The sequence below is a fragment of the Magallana gigas genome, chromosome 2 (genome assembly GCF_963853765.1).
Source record: "Magallana gigas chromosome 2, xbMagGiga1.1, whole genome shotgun sequence".
In the NCBI taxonomy this organism is placed as follows: Eukaryota; Metazoa; Mollusca; class Bivalvia; order Ostreida; family Ostreidae; genus Magallana; species Magallana gigas.
In genome coordinates, this window is record NC_088854.1 from 49,870,054 (window position 1) to 49,892,806 (window position 22,753).

The 22,753-nt window shown below is 33.4% G+C and overlaps 1 protein-coding gene across 1 annotated transcript; it reads left to right on the forward strand.

The window, feature by feature from the left end:
* Positions 1-401: 401 nt before the first annotated feature.
* On the forward strand, positions 402-7,090 carry LOC105345269 (uncharacterized). The gene is made up of 10 exons (XM_066076998.1): positions 402-578; positions 1,080-3,036; positions 3,842-4,040; positions 4,446-4,574; positions 4,729-4,836; positions 5,113-5,823; positions 5,946-6,127; positions 6,310-6,374; positions 6,558-6,652; positions 6,813-7,090. The coding sequence occupies exons 2-6, from the start codon at positions 3,022-3,024 to the stop codon at positions 5,604-5,606; spliced, it is 945 nt and encodes a 314-aa protein (XP_065933070.1). The 5' UTR covers positions 402-578; positions 1,080-3,021; the 3' UTR covers positions 5,607-5,823; positions 5,946-6,127; positions 6,310-6,374; positions 6,558-6,652; positions 6,813-7,090.
* The last annotated feature ends 15,663 nt before the right edge of the window (positions 7,091-22,753 follow it).

Sequence of the window (22,753 nt, forward strand, 5' to 3'; positions counted from 1 at the left end):
TTTGAAGTAAATTATATGTATTTTCAAATGCAGAACACAAAACTTAATATACACAACAACTATCTTAAAGTGGTAATTGGTGATATTTGTATAAATTTGAAAAAATATCCCCTGAAGTGAAGAGTGGCAAGAAAATTGAAATTTCCTCCATTTCCCCCGATTGGCTGCTATTTATACCCCAGAACCGGCCTTTAAGTGAGTTGAAATAACAACATTGATTCAACGTAGAATATTTATCAGGGCCAATTCCTTTTGCTTGTCTGACTTCGTTCTTGTTCTTGTTCTTGTTTTTTTGTTTTTTGTTTTTTTTGGGGGGGGGAGGTGTGGGGGGGGGGGGTAAACTTTGGCCAATTTAATAATTTGTGCTTTTATCAAAAGCAAATGTTGCCTTGCGGTGACAATACACGAGATGCGAGAGATGTATATGAGTATGCATGTGTATTACCAAGTGTACGAAACAGTAAGCGTATGTCCTAACTTAAAACGCGGTCGTTCATTGTACGAATTAATTTTACGTTTCGCACACTTCCGAAAAGGCGGGATAAACGATTATAAGGCGGGATTGACAATTAAATGCGGTAAGTTTGAGGATTTTAAATGTTTTTTATGAATGCAACTCGCATTTTTGAATGTTGCAAAGTTGAAAATAATTATAGTTTTATTTTGTTGTCTTGCGAAATTGAATGTGATTAGTGTATATTGTTGATATCTAATTCTAGCGAGCTATAACTGTACTGTATAACAGTAACATGCAAGGAAAAACCCAATCTTTTTTAAAAACATTTTGATATAACTCATTTATAGAAGAATTTTATGATTTAGAAGATTATGTTAACTGCATGTACCTGAAGGGAATATGCATAGCACTGCATGTTTTGCATTTTAACACACCCCCCCCCCCCAAAAAAAAAATAATAATAAAAAATCTAGCGAGATATTTTAGGGAAAACATGTATACATTTCAAACGTACAATTCGTAACAATATATAAACAAAGACTATATTATTTGGGGCTCCTTTAATTATGTTTTTGTTTATCATTTTTCGGTTTGTTTTACTTTATTTTGTTTTGTTACACAGTAGACATGGCTTATATTAGAAAATGGAGAAGATATCACACAGAAGTAAATTTAATTGCGCAACCAAGTGATGATGAAGATGTTTCTAATAACAGACATCAAATGTTTACTCAGAACAGGCATCCAACCCCTGAAAATGTCAGTGACGCAGAGAGCAATTTCAGTGATCATAGTAATGAAAATAATCCTGAATTTGAAAGTGAAAATGATGTTAGATACAGGACTTCTACAAGTTCATCTTTTTCTTCGGAATCTGAATGTCATTCTGATGCTGATAATGTTCCAGATGTAGTAGGGGACTTGTCTAAGTGGGCTACACAGAGTGGTTGTTCTCGCTCTTCGTTAAATGATCTTTTAACAGTATTAAGGAAACATGGTCTTCGTGTTCCTCGAGACTCCCGTACACTTTTGCAAACACCACGTTCAGTGAATACCTTACAAAAATGTGGTGGTGATTATTTATATTTAGGGATAGAAAGTGGAATTTTAAAGGTAGTTTCGACCCATCCAGAGCAATTCAGTGATGCAAATGAGATATCTTTAACATTTAATGTTGATGGAGTGCCTCTATTTAAAAGCACAAATGTGCAAATGTGGCCAATATTGTGCAGTATAAAAAAGTTTGAACCCTTTGTTGTTGCATTATTTTGTGGGAATTCAAAACCCAGTTCTGTACATGATTATTTGTCTGATTTTTTGGTTGAGTTGAACAATTTAGTTCAGAATGGAATATCTGTTGGTGATGATGTTCTGACGGTGTCAGTTGGATCATTTATATGTGACGCACCGGCGAGGGCTTTCTTGAAATGCACAAAAGGACATAATGCCTATTATGCATGTGAAAGATGTACTATCAAAGGAAGATGGAATGGACGTGTTGTTTTTAGTCTAAATGATGAAAGAAACACCCCCTTAAGATCTGAAGCAAGTTTTAACAATTTTGAATACAAAGATCATCAAATTGACATTTCTCCACTGATAAATGCTGGAATTGGAATATCATGTATGAAATCATTTCCACTTGACTACATGCATTTAGTTTGTTTAGGGGTAGTTAAGCGAATGTTATCGTTTTTGAAATCTGGCCCTAGGCAATGTAGACTATCAGGTCAACAGTTGGATATTCTGTCAGGCAAATTGTCTGCATTGAATGGAAAAATGCCCAGGGAGTTCGCAAGGCAACCACGTTCACTCTATTATCTTGATAGGTGGAAGACCACTGAGCTGCGGCAATTTTTGCTATACACTGGACCATTGGTTCTACGTTCGGTTGTTTCCAACCAGGTTTATAATCATTTTCTTACATTAAGTGTTGCAATGTCCATCCTCCTGGAATCTGACGAAGACTTTAGACACGATCATATATCATATGCAAGAGAACTTTTAAAATATTTTGTGAAAACATCAGAAATGGTTTATGGGGACACATTTGTTTCCTACAATATTCACTCTCTGATTCACATTGCTGATGATGTGGAACATTGTGGAGTGTCTTTGAATGAACTAAGTGCTTTTCAATTTGAAAACCATCTACAAAAGTTGAAAAAGAGTGTTAGAAAAGCTCAGAATCCTATTGCCCAGGTTACGAAACGAATTGTTGAGATGGAGAAAATGAATTGCAGACAGCTCCCCAAAAGAATTCATATAACTGTTTCAACCCAAAAAAAGGACAGTTGCTTTCTTTTGAAAAGTAGAGAAATTGTGTTTGTGAAGGAAAAAAGAGATGATAAAAAATATGTGTGTGATGTTTTAAAAAGATCAAACTTGGAGAGTTTCTATGATAGCCCATGCAACTCCAAACTGTTAAACACTGTTGTTGTAAAAGAAAAGGAACATGCATCTCAAAAGGAAGTTACTGGAACACACAGATTTCGAAAAGAAATTGATTTGTTTACCATGGGACAGAGGATATCTTCTCATTCAAATGCTGCTGGGATGGAACGATGGTAAACATACATGTACGTTAAAGCTGGATAAGTTGATATTTACATTTTTTTATTTACCTATGTTTATTTATGTTTTTTATCTTTATATTTTGATTAAATTACGTAATTTTTTTATTTAAAAGGTAGGGTATAAATGTTCAAATCGTGCTAATAATGTAACTTTCCCCATAGAGGCGAAATAAAGGATACTGAATTATTATGACATTAATTTCAATTAAATTTTATAAAATTATGTTGAAGTAGGTGAAAACACCAATTTGTTTTTCTTCTGTGACAGCAGTGACATTCTTATAAGGTTTCTAACTTTCTTTTTTGCATGATATGATAAGTGATCAGTATTTTGTCAGGTTTGTATATTGCATGATATAGATATGATATTTAGATAGGTTTATTCTTGTATATATTGCATGATAACATTGATTTTAAGATGCCTCACAGCACCTTGAAATATTTTCTTAAATCAGCAGAAAATTACTTGACTATGATAGATATATAAATAGAAGTATTTAAGTCAAATAGAAAAAAAAATGTGCGATTTTGGATGAAAAATTACATTTTCAAAAATTTAATTTAGTAAACATGAACAAAAGCTCCAGGTGGATTCGAACTCATGATCTGCGGTTTAGAAGCCCAATACTTTAACCACTGAGTTACGATGATATACAACCTAATCGAACGACATTACAGTTTAATAAAACATTTATCGCCATCTTGTGACCTAGTGTCTTAAAAAGTATAAGTAAAAATGTAATGAAATGTACATTGTGAATATGTGTGCTTGTGCAAATATTGATAAAAAATTAACTTTGTATTAAAGACAATGTCATGGAGTCGAGTAATTTGGAAGGAAAAGGACATAGAGGTGGAAGAAGTTATTCCTTCCAGCTGGATTGCAGGAAACAAAGTTCTTTGGCCACCCGTGTCAAATGCTGGGGCAAAGAAAGCTATACGACAACAATGGACCCCTGAGCAAAAGTGGACCAGTTTTGAATTGGTCAGAATAAAAATGTCTTCTGGTTAGTATTAAATGATAAATTGATAATGCTCATACTTATGAATGCATATGGTAAAGGGCAATTGAAAATGAATTTACACTTGATTGTGGACATCAAGTTTAATATTTTACTATACTTTGAATTTTTGTTTTTGCATTTTGTCTATTTTACTGATATATGCACTTACATATTACTATTTCGATGACTCAGATTGATACATAGTAGGCAATTAAAAAAGGAAAGGGCACCGCTAAGCGGAGCATCCCCTCGCGACATGAAACATTTTGGTGTAAGGGTTTTTCCTTTTTATCTTGCCCATAAGCTAAAGGAGATGCACACAGCAGCAATACTATATCCCCTTGTAACAAGTTGCATGAGGGGATAAAAAAATCTAACATCCAAATTCTTATGTATTTTAAACTTCAGATGAGAAAAAAGATTGTGATATCGCAAACATCACAACATGTGACGAGTCTGAGGAGTCTTCAGGTGATGAGGTTCCATTGGGGAAGAGGATTCCCAAAAAGAAATCTTTTGGAACAGAGTTTGCCACAGGTATTATCAAAAAAATTTATTTTCATTTAGGTAAAAGCTTACATCTTTTTGCATTCATTTAATTTTTTAATGCTTCAAAAATGTTCCAGTAACAATTAAAATACTTTTTTAATGACAATTGCTTCTGATAATGTTTTATTTAATTATTCTACAGGAAGTACACTAGAAACAGATAGTTCCAAAACCAGCTGTAATAATCCAGTCCTTCCTGCGCCACCACAACCTCCAAAGAGGTCGAGTTCTAAAACACAGAAATCAAGTGGTACATTGCATTTATCATTCTTGATCATTACTTCCTCATCGTGATATGTTTTCCATTTATATTTTTTTTTAGAAATATTATTTGCAAGTCATTGGTAAAAGATTTCTAGCAAGTTATATTATTGTTTATTTTATGCTAGTCTGTAAATCTTGACTATTCATTTTATACATGACCCCTGATTTAGAATAGAATCATCTATCACAAAAGAACAATTTTATAAATAAAAAAATATTAAAGTTTGAATCCTTTTAATAATCTATTCCAATGGCATTGTAGGGGTAGCAAATCAAAGAAAGGCACCTCAAAGGATTTCTTCTTCAAAGAGTCCCTCACCAGCAAGATCCTCTAGATCCATGGAAAACAGTCGTCGTCAAACATTCTCGCAGTTGAGCAGATCCAGATCTAGATCCAGAGGAAACAGTCGTCGTCAAATATTCTCTCAGTTGAGCAGATCCAGATCTAGATCCAGAGGAAACAGTCGTCGTCAATCATTCTCTCAGTTGAGCAGATCCAGATCTAGATCCAGAGGAAACAGTCGTCGTCAATCATTCTCTCAGTTGAGCAGATCCAGATCTAGATCCAGAGGAAACAGTCGTCGTCAATCATTCTCTCAGTTGAGCAGATCCAGATCTAGATCCAGAGGAAACAGTCGTCGTCAAACATTCTCGCAGTTGAGCAGATCCAGATCTAGATCCAGGGGACACAATCGTCGTCAACCATTCTCACAGTTGAGCAGATCTAGATCCAGAGAAAACAGATTTGGCCAATAATCAAGTTCCAGAGAAAATAATCGTCGTCAATGCTCAAATTCCAGCAGAAACAGTCATCGCAATGTATCAACATTATCACAGTTGAGCAGATCTAGATCTAGATCCAGAGAAAACAGTCATCGTCCATCCTCCAGATCCAGAGAAAACAGTCATCATAGAACGACCTCACAGTTGAGCAGATCAACCTCCAGCTCTGCATATCCAATGTCGGAAGAAAGTAAGTGTCCTAGAGACTAGAGTAAACATTGCATATATCCTTCTTCATTTTTTGTGTTTTCTTAATTGCTGTGTTAATATCCAAATGTATAGACTATAGTTTAACATTTTTTTCATTTTCAGGATTTCAAAGACGGGTTATATACCTATTAACAGAAATTCGCGACAATGTTAAAAAGGGAAATCCCTTTAACAGCATTGTTCAAAGTGGATCGGATGATAACACACTGGACCAAAATCTAACACTTGAAGACTTCAAGGATTTTAACTTGTCGTTGAATGTCAAAAAGGATTATGACATTTGTGTAAGTTAGATTAATAGAAAACTTAATTTTTTAAGTTATTATTAGAAATCAATACTGTCTTTAATAAATATTTTAATTATATTTAATATACATTACATTTGCATGTGTACTACATTTTTAAAATGTTGATACTTTTAATCATACCCAGTAGTGCTTGATTTTTTATATTTTTTTTTAACTAGAAAAGTATTGTTGCACAAATTGGTGGCAATGACTACAAGGACCACATCAAAAAGGCCATGCAAAGGTAACATTTGCACTGTGCTTGAGTTTTCAATGATCAAGTTTAGTTAGTAGTTATAGTGTTGATGTCTAATTTGTGCCCAGTAATGTAGAGTACCAATGAAATGTTGTTTAATTTTCAATGCACTTGATTATTGTTTTAGTTCACATAACACTGATTTTGATATATATGTATTTATTATTTTAGGTGTATGACGAACAAAGTAATGTCATATATGAATATCTCTGGGAAGAAAAACAAATATGCATATGGAGGGTCAAATTACTTCAAATTAGTCAAAGGTAAATACTAATTAAGTGATCATATTGGTTTTAAACAGTATATATGTACAAAGTTTCTTTTTTTATAATGAAACATCTTTTTATCTTTTTGCTGCAATGAATGAATAAAAATTTTATTTGGATATATTAATTTATATATATATACTCATGCTTTTTGTAGAAGTCATGATGAGAAATTACAATGTTACTGAAAACCAGGTGGTTGAGGCCACGGCGAATTATTTGAAGTGGGCTCCAGAAAGGAAGGACGGTGGTGGCCGGAAAAAATGACTCTGTGATAGAACTTTTATTTTTAGTGATGAAATTTCTAATTAATCACAATTATGAATGGAATTAAAATGACTTAAATTTATACCAGGGATTTATTCTTTATTTAATACATGGTCCAATATTATCATTAAAAACATGTACTATTTATGTAACTAAGACCCCCCTCTCCTCTTCCAAAATAAAATTAGTGAATAAATGTTGAATCTACAGTTTTTCAACATATAATCAACGTTGATTATCAATGTTGATTCAACGTTTAAACTTCAACGTTGAAACAAATTTTCAAAATCTAACATAAAATAAACATTGAATCAACATAGAAAGTCAACGTTGATTCAAGGTTTATTTAATGTTGTGTGCCTGCTGGGAAGGGATTTACTTCCCTTGTATATAGCTAATAAATCATGTAATGACATATATAACCAACAAAACCATCCATTTTCCCAATTTTGGTACAAAATCCACTCAAAATTACAGTTAAATGAGAAATCTGAAAATACCATGTAGTCTTGAAACTTACACTAACATTCTCTGAAAAGTCATCTCGTCTTAAGCTTACAAAGCTTATGCTATTCTGAGAAAAAGTATACCTCATTTTGCCAATTCCATAAAGGATTAAGAAAAATATGGCCAGTTAAGTGAACCCAGCATTTCCACTTTCTTCTATTTAACACAGATTTATAGGGCTCTCCATAAATAAAGCATATTTACCTAATCTTATAGAGGTTAACTGTTGTTCAACCTCCCTAAATAAGAAACCTTATTCAAAACTACATACATATACATGATATTATCATGAAAAAAGCATCACATCACTTAGAAATACCCTTACATGTATACCATCCCCCTATTTGTTGATTTTCCTAAGAAGCATTAGTTTGAACACTTTAACCAAATATTATGAAATTTAAATGCTTCTATTCTGATCAATTGAATTTTTAAGCAGCGTGAAATTAAAACCATCGCAATTGATACTTTAGTAAAAATCATGAAATTTTAACACGGTGGAATTTAAACGACTTACAGTATTTCATCCGAACAGCTTCAAAGTATAATTTTCTGCTATACCATTTTTTATTAAATGCATTCTACTGGGTTTTTTTGGCAAATTTTAGCGAGGATTTTTTTCTCTTTTATTATTAATGACAGGTTTTAAAAACAATATTATGTTTAGTATGTATAAAATTCCATAAACAATTTTACAAAGCTTTGGATTTTAGTTGCACAATGAAAAAATGAGGGATTGCACGATAATACATGCTCATTTTGAAATTTAAAGCATTGTTGATTTCTTTTCCTAGATAGAGATATGCACAAAATGATGTTGCTCTGTGATGCTTTGCCAAGATTAAAAGCATGAGAGAGAGAGAGAGAGAGAGAGAGAGAGAGAGAGAGAGAGAGAGAGATCTGATAGAGGCATATGTAGTAAAAATTATTACGTACATTTGTCTTACTGTAAAAATTGTTTACAATGTAGATGTGTTCTGCATGTAAAGTTTACCTAAAATGAATCAATAAAATTCAATATATATAAAAGATAAACTAATCTCAAAGAATTTACAATGGTTCTGTGAAATAATCAAATCTTGAGAAGAATGTTTTAAAGATATCAGGGAACATTAACCTAAAATCTGAACTTAAAGTTCTTTTCATCTTGCACTCTGTTTTACCTGCACTTTCACAGGCGATAATCATATATAACAGCGAGCCAGACAAAAGTTTTAATTTTAATTAGACTGAATATTTACCATGTCAAATATATTTATTTAATTAAGCACAAGCCTGTCTGAGTTCTTTAATTCATTAATTAAGTGGAGGTGATATGGTAAAGATCTGCTATATTCAAATATTTAGGGTAAAGTTATCATCATGCAAACATGCACTCTAATTACAACATTCTACTCTTGTGTGCCTTTGGACCCCCAACCCTTTAAATTGCACTGTTTTACAGTGTGTGGTGTGTTGTTCATTAAAAAATAAGACATACATATACATAATAATAAATAGAAATTTAAAAGAGTAGTGAGCAAAACATACACATGAAAATACATTGAACAGATAATATCCCGAGATTTCTCTGACTCAAATGCCCGCTTTTATATTGTTACGCACATCAAAAGCGGAGTTTAGAGTCAGAGGAATGTCGGATTAGATTGAAAAGTGCACAAACACTTTGAAAAGAAAAAGTCAATACGACATATTCTGTATTGAAACATACCTTTATAATCTGTCATACGTTAGTTGAGCTGAAATTTCCACTATCGCCGTCTTGCAGGCCATTCTTCTGACACACCGCTATCAGCTGTTGTTCGCAGTAAAAACATGGCGAGTTGACATGGTGAATCGTACGATAATAATTTCGATTAAAACTAATAAGACTAATAAAAACTAACAACCTAATTATCGACCGAATTAACGAAATTGTTTCAATAAACACTCTGATTAACTATATAAAAAAGGAGTTCGGTTTTATGACCTGTACGAAATCTTTTCAGCAGGAGTTACTTTATGTGTGAATTTTGCACTATTTTTTAAACCAATTACGAGGAATCAACATTTCCGGAAAAACCAATAATTAATCCCCGATATATCTGCAATGCAGTATCCGATTTTAAAACGAATTTCAGTTTTGTATTGAGCTTTGCAAACTATATAATATGCATATAATTTTATGTTTTTAATAAAGTTTTATGATCAGTACGAATTGTTACAGTAGAAGTTACTTTCAGTGTGAATTTTGCACTATTTTTGAAACCAAGAACGCGGCATCAAAATTTCCGGAAAAATCAGTTTTTAAACCCCGATATCTCTGTAATGCATTCTCCGAATTTTAAACAGTTTTTAGCATTAGATTCAGCTTAAAAAGCTCTACAAAATACGTATACGTATTTTGTTTGATCAAAAAAATTCAATTTTTCGAAAAATTTGATTCGCTTCCAGTTTCGACCGAAAGTGACGGATTTTTAATATATAGCTTCATTACAGAGGTAAATCGACCAAATCATAACCATTGAAAATTTCAAGCCTCTATCTTAAAGCGTTTTTGAGAAAAGTCCCGGACAAAATGACTTTTTAAAATTTTTAAAAATGACGTAACGTCAAAACGGAAGTGACGTTGTCTTCAAAACTTAAACATCTTTGAGGGACGATTACTTGCTAAAATCTCTGGAAGTTTAAATGAATTCGATTGGAAACTTTTTGAGTTATGAAACAAAAAAGGAGTCAGAAAAAAAAGAAAAAGTATAATAATAATAAAAAGAAACCGAAGAAAAACAAAAGGGTCTTCCGTTGGAAAACGGAAGACCCTAATAATAATAACAATAAGAAAAGTGAAAAAGAAACAATAGAATAATAGAAGGGTCTTCCGCTGAAGACGGAAGACCCTAACTAGATTTGATCTCGTTGCGAGCAACGAGTGGGTCTTCCGTCCGATTTTTGAATAGATAAAATTAAACTTATCAATTCAAAGATAAAATCGTAGATCTAAGCGAAAAAAATAAAAAAAAAATTTTGCGGCACTCGAGGCTTGAACCCGGGTCGCCTGGGCCATGTCCACGACTATTACGACTGAGCTACTCGGACTCCGCTTCAGAACTTTGACGCTTAATTTCTCGAGAATGCCTTCATCGATTTTAAAACTAATTACATATTCTTAATCAGTAAAAGGGTCACTATGAGGTGTAAAAATTTCAAAGAAAAATATTTAAAAATAAAAAAGTCGAAAAATCAAATTTTTCAAATTTCCTTCCGGTGACGACCGGAAGTGACGGCGGACATTCTCTTGACCGAGGTTCACCAGAAAAACGCTAGATCTATCATCTCTTAAAATTTCAGCTTTTTATCTTTACTCGTTTTTGAGAAACCCGACAGACAAAATTGACTTTTTAAAATCGTAAACGGACGATAACTTCCGACCGGAAGTGTTTTATCAAAAAATAAAAATTTTATATCAGCTTTAGATAAAAACACGTTTATATTTGAAATTTGGGCGTAATCGAGTTACTAATCTCCGAGAAATCGTCTGCACAAAATCGGTAAGAAAAAAAAGAATAACAATAATAACTAGAGCAAAGCTCGTTGCAAAGCAACGAGTGGGTCTTCCGTTAATGTTGGAAGTAAAGCTGGAAGTTCCTGTAAGAAGCAGAGCTCTTAAACCAATAACAAGAGTAACTAAACTAAAAAGATGAAAAAAATCGAATATTCCTGGTACGACATAACAAAATACGAATGATTTTAAGTTCGACTTAACAAAAACCTTTCCGATTTTAAGAACAACTCAACAAAAAAAAATCCGAATGTGTTACAGTACGACTTAACAATTATTTATAGTACGAGTTAATTTTACTTTTATCATTACGCTATTTTTTAAACCAAGGACGCAGAATCAAAATTTCAGGAAAAAACAATTTTTAAACCCCAATATCTCTGTAATGCATCGTCCGATTCTAAAACGGCTTTCAGTGTTAGATTTATTCTAATAAGCTCTACAAAACACATATTCATTTTTGATTTGATCTGAAAATTCATTTTTTCGAAAAATTTGTTTCACTTCCTGTTTCGACCGGAAGTGACCGATTTTCATTTCGAGCCTTATTACAGAGGTAAATCGACCAAATCATAACCATTGAATATTTCAAGCCTCTATCTTAAAGCGTTTTAGAGAAAAGTCCGGGACAAAATGACTTTTTTAAATTTTTAAAAATGACGTCACGTCAAAACGAGAGTGACGTCCTCTTTAAAATTTAAATACATTTGAGGGACGCCAACTTGCAAAACTCTGAAAATTTCATAAAAATCGGTTAAAAAACTTTTGAGTTATGAAGCAAAAAAGGAGTCAGAAGAAAAGAAAAAGAATAATAATAATAACTAGAGCAAAGCTCGTTGCAAAGCAACGAGTGGGTCTTCCGTTTATGTCGGAAGTAAAGCTGGAAGTTCCTGTAAGAAGCAGAGCTCTTAAACCAATAACAAGAGTAACTAAAATAAAAAGATGAAAAAAATCGAATTATTCCTGGTACGACTTAACAAAATCCGAATGATTTTAAGTACGACTTAACAAATACCTTTCCGATTTCAAGAACGACTTAACAAAAAAAAAATCCGAATTGTTCAAGTACGAGTTAACAATTATTTTTGGTACGAGTTAATTTTACTTTGAACATTTCGCTATTTTTTAAACCAAGGACGCGGAATAAAAATTTCCGGAAAAATCAATTTTTAAACCCCGATATCTCTGTAATGCATCGTCCGATTTTAAAAGGGCTTTCAGTGATAGATTCAGCTTGATAAGCTCTATAAAACACATATTCATTTTTGATTTGATCCGAAAATTCATTTTTTCGAAAAATTTGTTTCACTTCCGGTTTCGACCGGAAGTGACAGATTTTCATTTCGAGCCTTATTACAGAGGTAAATCGATCAAATCATAACCATTCCAAATTTCAAGCCTCTATCTTAAAGTGTTTTTGAGAAAAGTCCGGGACAAAATGACTTTTTGGAATTTTTAAAAATGACGTCACGTCAAAACGGAGATGACGTTCTCTTTAAAACTTTTACATTTTTAAGGGACGCCAACTTGCAAAAATCTCTGAAAATTTCATCAAAATCGGTTCAAAACCTTTTGAGTTATGAGGCAAAAAAGGAGTCAGAAGAAAAGAAAAAGAATAATAATAATAACTAGAGCAAAGCTCGTTGCAAAGCAACGAGTGGGTCTTCCGTTAATGTCTGAAGTAAAGCTGGAAGTTCCTGTAAGAAGCAGAGCTCTTAAACCAATAACAAGAGTAATAAAAAGAAAAAGATGAAAAAAATCGAATTATTCCTGGTACGACTTAACAAAATCCGAATGTTTTGAGTACGAATTAACAAAAACCTTTTTGATTTTAAGAACGACTTAACAAAAAAATCCGAATGTGTTTAAGTACGACTTAACAATTATTTTTGGTACGAGTTAACTTTACGATAAACATTACGCTATTTTTTAAACCAAGGACGCGGAATCAAAATTTCCGGAAAAATCAATTTTTAAACCCCGATATCTCTGTAATGCATCGTCCGATTTTAAAACGGCTTTCAGTGTTAGATTCAGCTTAATAAGCTCTACAAAACACATATACATTTTTGATTGAATCAGAAAATTCATTTTTTCGAAAAATTTGTTTTACTTCCAGTTTCGACCGGAAGTGATAGATTTTAATTTCCAGCCTTATTACAGAGGTAAATCGATCAAATCATAAGCATTCAAAATTTCAAGCCTCTATCTTAAAGCGTTTTTGAGAAAAGTCCGGGACAAAATGACTTTTTGAAATTTTTAAAAATGACGTCACGTCAAAACGGAAGTGACGTTCTCTTTAAAACTTTAACATTTTTGAGGGACGCCGACTTGCAAAAATCTCTGAAAATTTCATCAAAATCGGTTAAAAACCTTTTGAGTTATGAGGCAAAAAAGGAGTCAGAAGAAAAGAAAAAGAATAATAATAATAATAAAAAGAAACAATAGAATAACAAGAGGGTCTTCCGTTGGAAACGGAAGACCCTAATAAAAAGAAACCGAAGAATAACAAGAGGGTCTTCCGTTGGAATAGGAAGACCCTAATAAAAAGAAACCGAAGAAAAACAAGAGGGTCTTCCGTTGGAAACGGAAGACCCTAACTAGATTCGATCTCGTTGCGAGCAAAGAGTGGGTCTTACGTCCAATTTTTTAATAGATAAGATTAAACCTATCAATTCAAAGACAAAATTGTAGATCTAAGCGAAAAAAAGAGAAAAAAATTTTGCAGCACTCGAGGCTTGAACCCGGGTCGCCTGGGCCATGTCCACGACTATATCGACTGAGCTACTCGGACTCCGCTTCAGAACTTTGACGCTTAATTTCTCGAGAATGCCTTGATCGATTTTAAAACTAATTACATATTCTTAATCAGTAAAAGGGTCACTATAAGGTGTTAAAATTTCGAAAAAAAATATTAAAAAATAAAAAAGTCGAAAAATTAAAATTTTCAATTTCCTTCCGGTGACGACCGGAAGTAACGGCGGACATTCTCTTGACAGAGGTGCACACGGAAAACGCCAGATCTATCATCTCTGAAAATTTCAGCCCTATATCTTTACTCGTTTTTGAGAAACACGACCAACAAAATTGACTTTTTAAAATCGTAAACGGACGATAACTTCTGACCAGAAGTGTTTTTTTTTTAAAAATGAAAAAAAATGTATCAGCTTTAGATAAAAACACGTTTATATTGAAAATTTGAGCGAAATCGACCCAGCCATCTCCGAGAAATCGTCTGCACAAAATCGGTTAGAAAATAAAAGAATAATAATAATTACTAGACTCGATCTCGTTGCGAGCAACGAGTGGGTCTTCCGTCCGATTTTTGAAGAGATTAGATCAAACTTATCAATTCAAAGATTAAAACGTTGATATTAGCGAAAAATGGTAAAAAAAAATTGCGGCACTTGAGGCTTGAACCCGGGTCGCCTGGACAATGTCCACGACTCTATCGACTGAGCTACTCGGATACTCGCTTCAGAACTTTGACGCTTAATTTCTCGAGAATGCCTTAATCGATTTTAAAACAAATTACATATTCTGAATCAATAAAAAGGTCACTATCAACTAATTGGAAAAAAATATATAAAAACAAAAAGTTGACAATTTTCATTTTTTAAATTTGCTTCCGGTGACGACCGGAAGTGACGGTTAACATTCTCTATACCGAGATACACCAGGAAATTGCTAGATCTATCATCTCTGAAAATTTTAGTTCTCTATCTTTACTCGTTTTTGAGAAACATCGCCGGCTTTAAAAAATCGTAAAACGACGATAACTTCCGACCAGAAGTAAATTTTTTAAAATTGTTGCGGCGGTTCAAACTCCAAATGACGTGGCATCATCCCTGAAAATTTGACCCAAATCGAGCGGGCCATCTCCGAGAAATCGCCTGCACAAAATTTGTAAAAAAAAAAAGAATAATAAGAAAAGTGAAAAAGAAACAATAGAATAATAGAAGGGTCTTCCGCTGAAGACGGAAGACCCTAATAACAATAAGAAAAGTGAAAAAGAAACAATTGAATAATAGAAGGGTCTTCCGCTGAAGACGGAAGACCCTAATAACTAGATTCGATCTCGTTGCGAGCAACGAGTGGGTCTTCCGTCCGATTTTTGAAGAGATTAGATAAAAACTTATCAATTCAAAGATAAAATCGTAGATCTAAGCGAAAAAACTGAAAAAAAAATTTGCGGCACTGGAAGCTTGAACCCGGGTCGCTTGGGCCATGTCCACGACTATATCGACTGAGCTACTCGGACTCCGCTTCAGAACTTTGACGCTTAATTTCTCGAGAATGCCTTGATCGATTTAAAATCTAATTACATATTCTTAATCAGTAAAAGGGTCACTATAAGGTGCAAACATTTCAAAAAAAAAATATTAAAAAATAAAAAAGTCGAAAAATTCAATTTTTCAAATTTCCTTCCGGTGACGACCGGAAGTGACGGCGGACATTCTCTTGACCCAGGTACATTAGAAAAACGGTTGATCTATCATCTCTGAAATTTTCAGCCTTTTATCTTTACTCGTTTTTGAGAAACTCGACAGACAAAACTGACTTTTTAAAATCGTAAACGGACGATAACTTCTGACCGGAAGTGTTTTTCCAAAAAAATAAAAATTTTATATCAGCTTTAGATAAAAACACGTTTATATTGAAAATTTGAGCGAAATCGACCCAGCCATCTCCGAGAAATCGTCTGAACAAAATCGGTAAGAAAAAAAAAGAATAATAATAATAACTAGATTCGATCTCGTTGCGAGCAACGAGTGGGTCTTCCGTCCAATTTTTGAAAAGATAAGATTAAACTTATCAATTCAAAGATAAAATCGTAGATCTAAGCGAAAAAAAGAGAAAAAATTTTTGCGGCACTCGAGGCTTGAACCCGGGTCGCCTGGGCCATGTCCACGACTATAACGACTGAGCTACTTGGACTCCGCTTCAGAACTTTGACGCTTAATTTCTCGAGAATGCCTTGATCGATTTTAAAACTAATTACATATTCTTAATCAGTAAAAGGGTCACTATAAGGTTTAAAAACTTCAAAGAAAAATATTAAAAAATAAAAAAGTCGAAAAATTCAATTTTTGAAATTTCCTTCCGGTGACGACCGGAAGTGACGGCGGACATTCTCTATACCGAGGTACATTAGAAAATCTGTAGATCTATCATCTCTGAAAATTTCAGCCTTTTATCTTTACTCGTTTTTGAGAAATGCGACAGACAAAATTGACTTTTTAAAATCGTAAACGGACGATAACTTCTGACCGAAAGTGTTTTTTCAAAAATGAAAAAAATGTATCAGCTTTAGATAAAACACGTTTATATTGAAAATTTGAGCGAAATCGACCCAGCCATCTCCGAGAAATCTTCTGCACAAAATCGGTAAGAAAAAAAAAGAATAATAAGAAGAAAAGTGAAAAAGAAACAATAGAATAATAGAAGGGTCTTCCGCTAAAGACGGAAGACCCTAACTAGATTCGATCTCGTTGCGAGCAACGAGTGGGTCTCCGTCCGATTTTTGAATAGATTAGATCAAACTTATCAATTCAAAGATAAAAACGTAGATTTAAGCGAAAAATAGTAAAAAAAAATTTGCGGCACTCGAGGCTTGAACCCGGGTCGCCTGGGCCATGTCCACGACTCTACTGACTGAGCTACTCGGACTCTCGCTTCAGAACTTTGACGCTTAATTTCTTGAGAATGCCTTGATCGATTTTAAAACAAATTACATATTCTGAATCAGAAAAAGGGTCACTATCATCAAGTTGGAAAACATATATAAAAATAAAAAGTTGAAAATTTTCCTTTTTTTAAATTTGCTTCCGGTGACGACTGGAAGTGACGGCCAACATTCTCTTGACCGAGGTACACGAGGATATTGCTAGATCTATCATCTCTGAAAATTTCAGTTCTCTATCTTTACTCGTTTTTGAGAAAGATCGCCGACAAAATTGACTTTTAAAAATCGTAAAATGACGATAACTTCCGACCGGAATTGAATTTTTAAAAATTGTTCCGGCGGTATAAAATTCATATGACTAGGCATCACCCCTAAAAATTTGAAGAAAATCGAACCAGTCATCTCCGAGAAATCGCCTGCACAAAATTTGTAAAACAAAAGAAGAATATTAACTAGATTCGATCTCGTTGCAAGCAACGAGTGGGTCTTCCGTCCAATTTTTGAATAGATAAGATTAAACTTATCAATTCATAGATAAAATCATAGATCTTAGCGAAAAAAAAGAGAAAAAAATTTTGCGGCACTCGAGGCTTGAACCCGGGTCGCCTGGGCCATGTCCACGACTATAACGACTGAGCTACTCGGACTCCGCTTTAGAACTTTGACGCTTAATTTCTCGAGAATGCCTTGATCGATTTTAAAACAAATTACATATTCTGAATCAGGAAAAGGGTCACTATCATCAAGTTGGAAAACATATATAAAAATAAAAAGTTGAAAATTTTCATTTTTTAAATTTGCTTCCGGTGACGACCGGAAGTGACGGCCAACATTCTCTTGACCGATGTACACGAGGATATTGCTAGATCTATCATCTCTGAAAATTTCAGTTCTCTATCTTTACCCGTTTTTGAGAAACATCGCCGACAAAATTGACTTTTAAAAATCGTAAAATGACGATAACTTCCGACCGGAATTGAAGACGGAAGACCCTAATAAGAAAAGTGAAAAAGAAACATTACAATAATAGAAGGGTCTTCCGCTGAAGACGGAAGACCCTAACTAGACACGATCTCGTTGCGAGCAACGAGGAGGTCTTCCGTCCGATTTTTAGAAGAGGAAATGACCTTGCCTTTCATCTTCATCAACGAAACATATCAAGAAATGCAGATGTGATCTAAAAGAGCGATGGGTGAAGGATTATACACCCCGTTGGATCACTAATTTGAGGGACCAACCCCATTTTATTTGATATCAAATAAGAGGTCTTTTGAATTCAATACATTTTGTGTAAAAAGTTTAGAAATTTGTTACCGTTCTTGATTTATCTGGAAGAGATCGTGGGAATGGATAACAAACAAGTTTTAGTTGCAGATTGTTAACCTCATTTTTTTTTAGCGTGTTTTGTTCAATATTGCTTCTTAAAATTGATTTATTTTTTTTATTTTGGGACGTTGATAATAAGTTTGGACTAAAGTTACGGTTACATATTGTTGAATACTGCTTTTCAATTTTTTTTTCATTTTGAGATATTGAAGAAAAAATGTTGGACTTCTGGTCCCTTAAAATCCCTAATTAAGGAACATAGGAGTAAACAATTTTCGTGTATAGGTACATCACATTTCGATTAACATAATTGCCTCTGTAATGTATTACTAAATATTTCATAATTAAAAGTAATGGTTAAAAGACTTTAGAGCCTTAACGGCCCCTAATCGAAGGACCAGCCCCTTTTCTTGATGTGAAAAGAAAGCTCTACCCATTTTACACACATTTTGTTCAACAAGTGTTTAGAAAGTATGTACCGTTCAAGAGAAATCTGGAGAAGATCATTTTAGGGGCCAACCTTTATAACTCCTTTTAGGAAGTGGTTAACAAATAAAGTTATGGTTACATATTGTTGAATACTGCTTTTCAAATTTTTTTTATTTTGAGATATTGAAAATCAAAATGTCGGACTTCTGGTCCCTTAAAATCCCTAATTAAGGAACATAGGAGTAAACAATTTTCATGTATAAGTACATTACATTTCGATTAACATAATTGCTTCTGTAATGTATTACAAAATATTTCACAATTATTAGTTATGATTAAAAGACTTTAGAACTCTATCGGCCCCTAATTTGAAGGACCAGCCCCTTTTTCTTGGTGTGAAAAGGAAGCTCTTGTCATTTCAAACACATTTTTTTCAACAAGTATGTAGAAATTATATACCATTCTAGAGATATCTGGAAGAGATCGTTTTAGGGGCCGACCCTATAACTCCTGTTAGGGACCGGATAACAAACAAATTATGGTTGCAAATTGTTAACGACATTATTTGGAGCATCTTTTCTTCAACACTGCTTTTCAAAATTTCTCTCCATTTTCAGATATATTAGATCAAAATTTCGGACTGCCGGCCCCTTAAAATCCGTAATTACGTAACAGAGGAGTAAACAATTGTCATGTATAGGTACATAACATTACGATGAACATAATTGCTTCTATAAAGTATTACAAAATATTTCACAGTAAAAAGATATTATTAGAATACTTTAGAGCCCTTTCGGCCCTTAATTTAAAGGGCCAGCCCCTTTTCCATGATGTCAAATGAAAGCTCTTGACTTTTTAGAGTTGTTTTGTTCTACAAGTCTTAACAAAATACTTTTGAGAAAAAAGATATTCAAAGAAAACCACTAAAAAATCATGACGCTTTTTATCTCAATTTTTAGGCTCAGGCGAGCTTCGGTGTTTTTTGTCACAAAACAATGAAAATGCTTCTGTCATATCTACAATCATAGGTCTACAAACCCTGAAAATTTGAATCAAATATCTGTTTTCGTTTAGGAGAAAATCACCGGACAAGCCAACCCTCTAAATATCGTAAAAACGTCAATATCTTTAAAACGGAAATGACGTCATCAATATAAAAAATTTCCAACAAGGTTCAGATCAATATGTGTTAGTTCTGAAAGTTCCATTAAAATCAGTCAAGCCGTTCCCGAGAACTCGCGTGCACAAAAATGCGTAAGAAAAAAAAAAGAAGAATAACTAGAGCAAAGCTCGTTGCAAAGCAACGAGTGGGTCTTCCGTTAATGTCGGAAGTAAAGCTGGGAGTTCCTGTAAGAAGCAGAGCTCTTAAACCAAAAACAAGAGCAACTTAAATAAAAAGATGAAAAAATCGAATTATTCCTGGTACGACTTAACAAAATCCGAATGATTTTAAGTACGAATTAACAAAAACCTTTTTGATTTTAAGAACGACTTAACAAAAATAATCCGAATGTGTTTGAGTACGACTTAACAATTATTTTTGGTACGAGTTAACTTTACTATAAACATTATGCTATTTTCAAAACCAAGGACGCGGAATCAAAATTTCCGGAAAAATCAATTTTTAAACCCCGATATCTCTGTAATGCATCGTCCGATTTTAAAACGGTTTTCAGTGTTAGATTCAGCTTAATAAGCTCTACAAAACGCATTTTCACTTTTTATTTGATCAGAAAATTCATTTTTTCGAAAAATTTGTTTCACTTCCGGTTTCCACCGGAAGAGACCTATTTTCATTTCGAGCCTTATTACAGAGGTAAATCGACCAAATCATAACCATTGAAAGTTTCAATCCTCTATCTTAAAGCGTTTTTGAGAAAAGTCCGGGACAAAATGACTTTTTTAAATTTTTAAAAATGACGTCACGTCAAAACGGAGGTGACGTTCTCTTTAAAACTTTTACATTTTTGAGGGACGCTAACGTGCAAAAATCTCTGAAATTTTCATCAAAATCGGTTAAAAAACGCTTGAGTTATGAAGCAAAAAAGGAGTCAGAAGAAAAGAAAAAGAATAATAATAATAACTAGACACGATCTCGTTGCGAGCAACGAGGAGGTCTTCCGTCCGATTTTTAAAAGGTAAATCACGTCATCGACTTTAATTTTCGACAACAAAACATGATATGGAAATAGGAGTGAAGTACTAATGCTTACCTGTAATGTTTTTTATAAGTTCTCTTACGTTGCTTTTTTAAATACTTGCATTTCTTTCAATTGAAATAGACAAGATTAAACTTTTCTACCTCTGGCCCCTAATATCCCTAGTTAGGTAACGCATGAGAAAATCATTATATTGTAAGGATATATAAACGTATTATACCTAAAGTCTGTCCCAAGATATTTTTGCCACACATTCTCTTAAATTATTTGATATTTGTAAATATCTCTCGATTCAGACAATGTTCATTCCATAGTATGAAAAAATCCCAAGATTTCCCTTTTGAAACGCCCCCTCTAGCTTGTCAGGTTTTAATACACGGCTAAAAAAAAGAACGTCTACGGGGATTTTGCATTGCATCAGCCATTATAAAGCCCGGATGATAACTTTAAAAAATTGTGCTAGATATTCCGAAAGACTTCCGAATTGAGGAAAGATGTAAACATTCCCCATTATAAATATCCGTAGGAAATCTGTTTTCGATCCTGTAAATGTTAACGAAGGAAAAATGGTAATTTGTAAATGAAGTTTGACCCCTAAAAACGTTATTACCTAATTACGTAACACATGTTAAAATCAATAGATTTCTTGGATACATAACAGTTGAGATCGACACAAAATTTTAAATTTTGTTTAATTCATGTGATTTTGAATGACAACAGTTGTGAATGGAATTGGAGATCATTGTGGAGAATAAGCAGGTATTGAAAATAATTAATGCACATGATCATGCACATGACAAATAAAGTGTCTTACACATGTAAATCTTAATGTGAAAGCTGCTTGGTCCGATTTTCAATAAAATAATTGTACGCTTTTAAACGATGGTTATGCTAAGTATGTGTGCAATAATATACGTTGCAGTACATGTAGTTTTCCCTGTCAATTAAGCCATATTTCAATAAAAAAAATTATGTACATGTTGAAACTCGTTGAATCCGGATGTTGTTTATTACGGCATGCTGCCCAATCCGGCGACATTATTCAGCCCCTTGACATTTTCCCATCATTTTGTTTAAAAAAAATATTGTGCAATCCGGATCCTATCTATTCTGTTAACCGGCGCAATGAAAAAGCCTACTGCATATTATTAGTGAGAGTTATCTCCCGTAGTCCGCCCACTTATCGATCGATCGGCCTTCTGCGAGATATTAATGCTCAATTATTGAACAATTTTTCTGTCGTTGCTATTGATTTAAACAACTGTTAATATAGATCCAAAGAAGCAACTTTTTTCAGTTAATACCGTAAAGTCTTGTTATGAATTGCAATTGGATAATTAGATTATAGTTCACCCAATTTTTTTCAGGCCGTGATTCAGGATACTGCGGGAGTAAGACTGCCGATATGTTTGTTATCCCCGTTGCATGGCTACACGTACAGAGTTGCATATTATTCTGTCAAAATGCTCAATTTTTTTTAGATAAAATTCTCATTTATATTAATATTTATCTATTGTTTCCCTGCATCAAAACAGTTCTCGCCATCAGGTATTTCAGCCACCTGTTGACTTGTTAATCTTTTGTTTAACAATTTACGGTTAAGCACGCACTTTTCAGGTAAATCGGATGTTTGAAAGATTATCAATAACGACGATTTAATTCAAGGATTTCCATCGTATGTATTCCGTTATGGATTTATTGTTTGAAAAAAAATATTTAAAATGAAAATTTGTACCGTAAATAAGATCGATGAAATCTAATATAATTCAGAACAATTGAACATTTTGCAAGAATACACGATCAGGACCTACTGCATTAAATACTAAAATTAATTTGCAACAATATCCTCTAAACCGGATGTTGCCTAATCCGGCCATTTTTTTTTTCAGAACCACCCTCCGCCGGATTAGACAAGTTTTGTTGTGTATTCGCAAAATAATCGACATAAAAGGGTTTTGCGTTATTTCGCCGCGTGTTTAAACTGGCCCTTACGTCGAAGCTAGTATGATTGTATTACGACTTTGACATCTGTTTTTTTTATATAATCTATTATAACATATAAAATATACAGCATGACTATTTAAACAAAAAAAAAAGCAGTGTACATTTGTTCATTAATAGTTTTGATGTTAACGTTGTTTATAATCATTGCAAAACATGCAGGATGAATAAACTCAATCATTCGG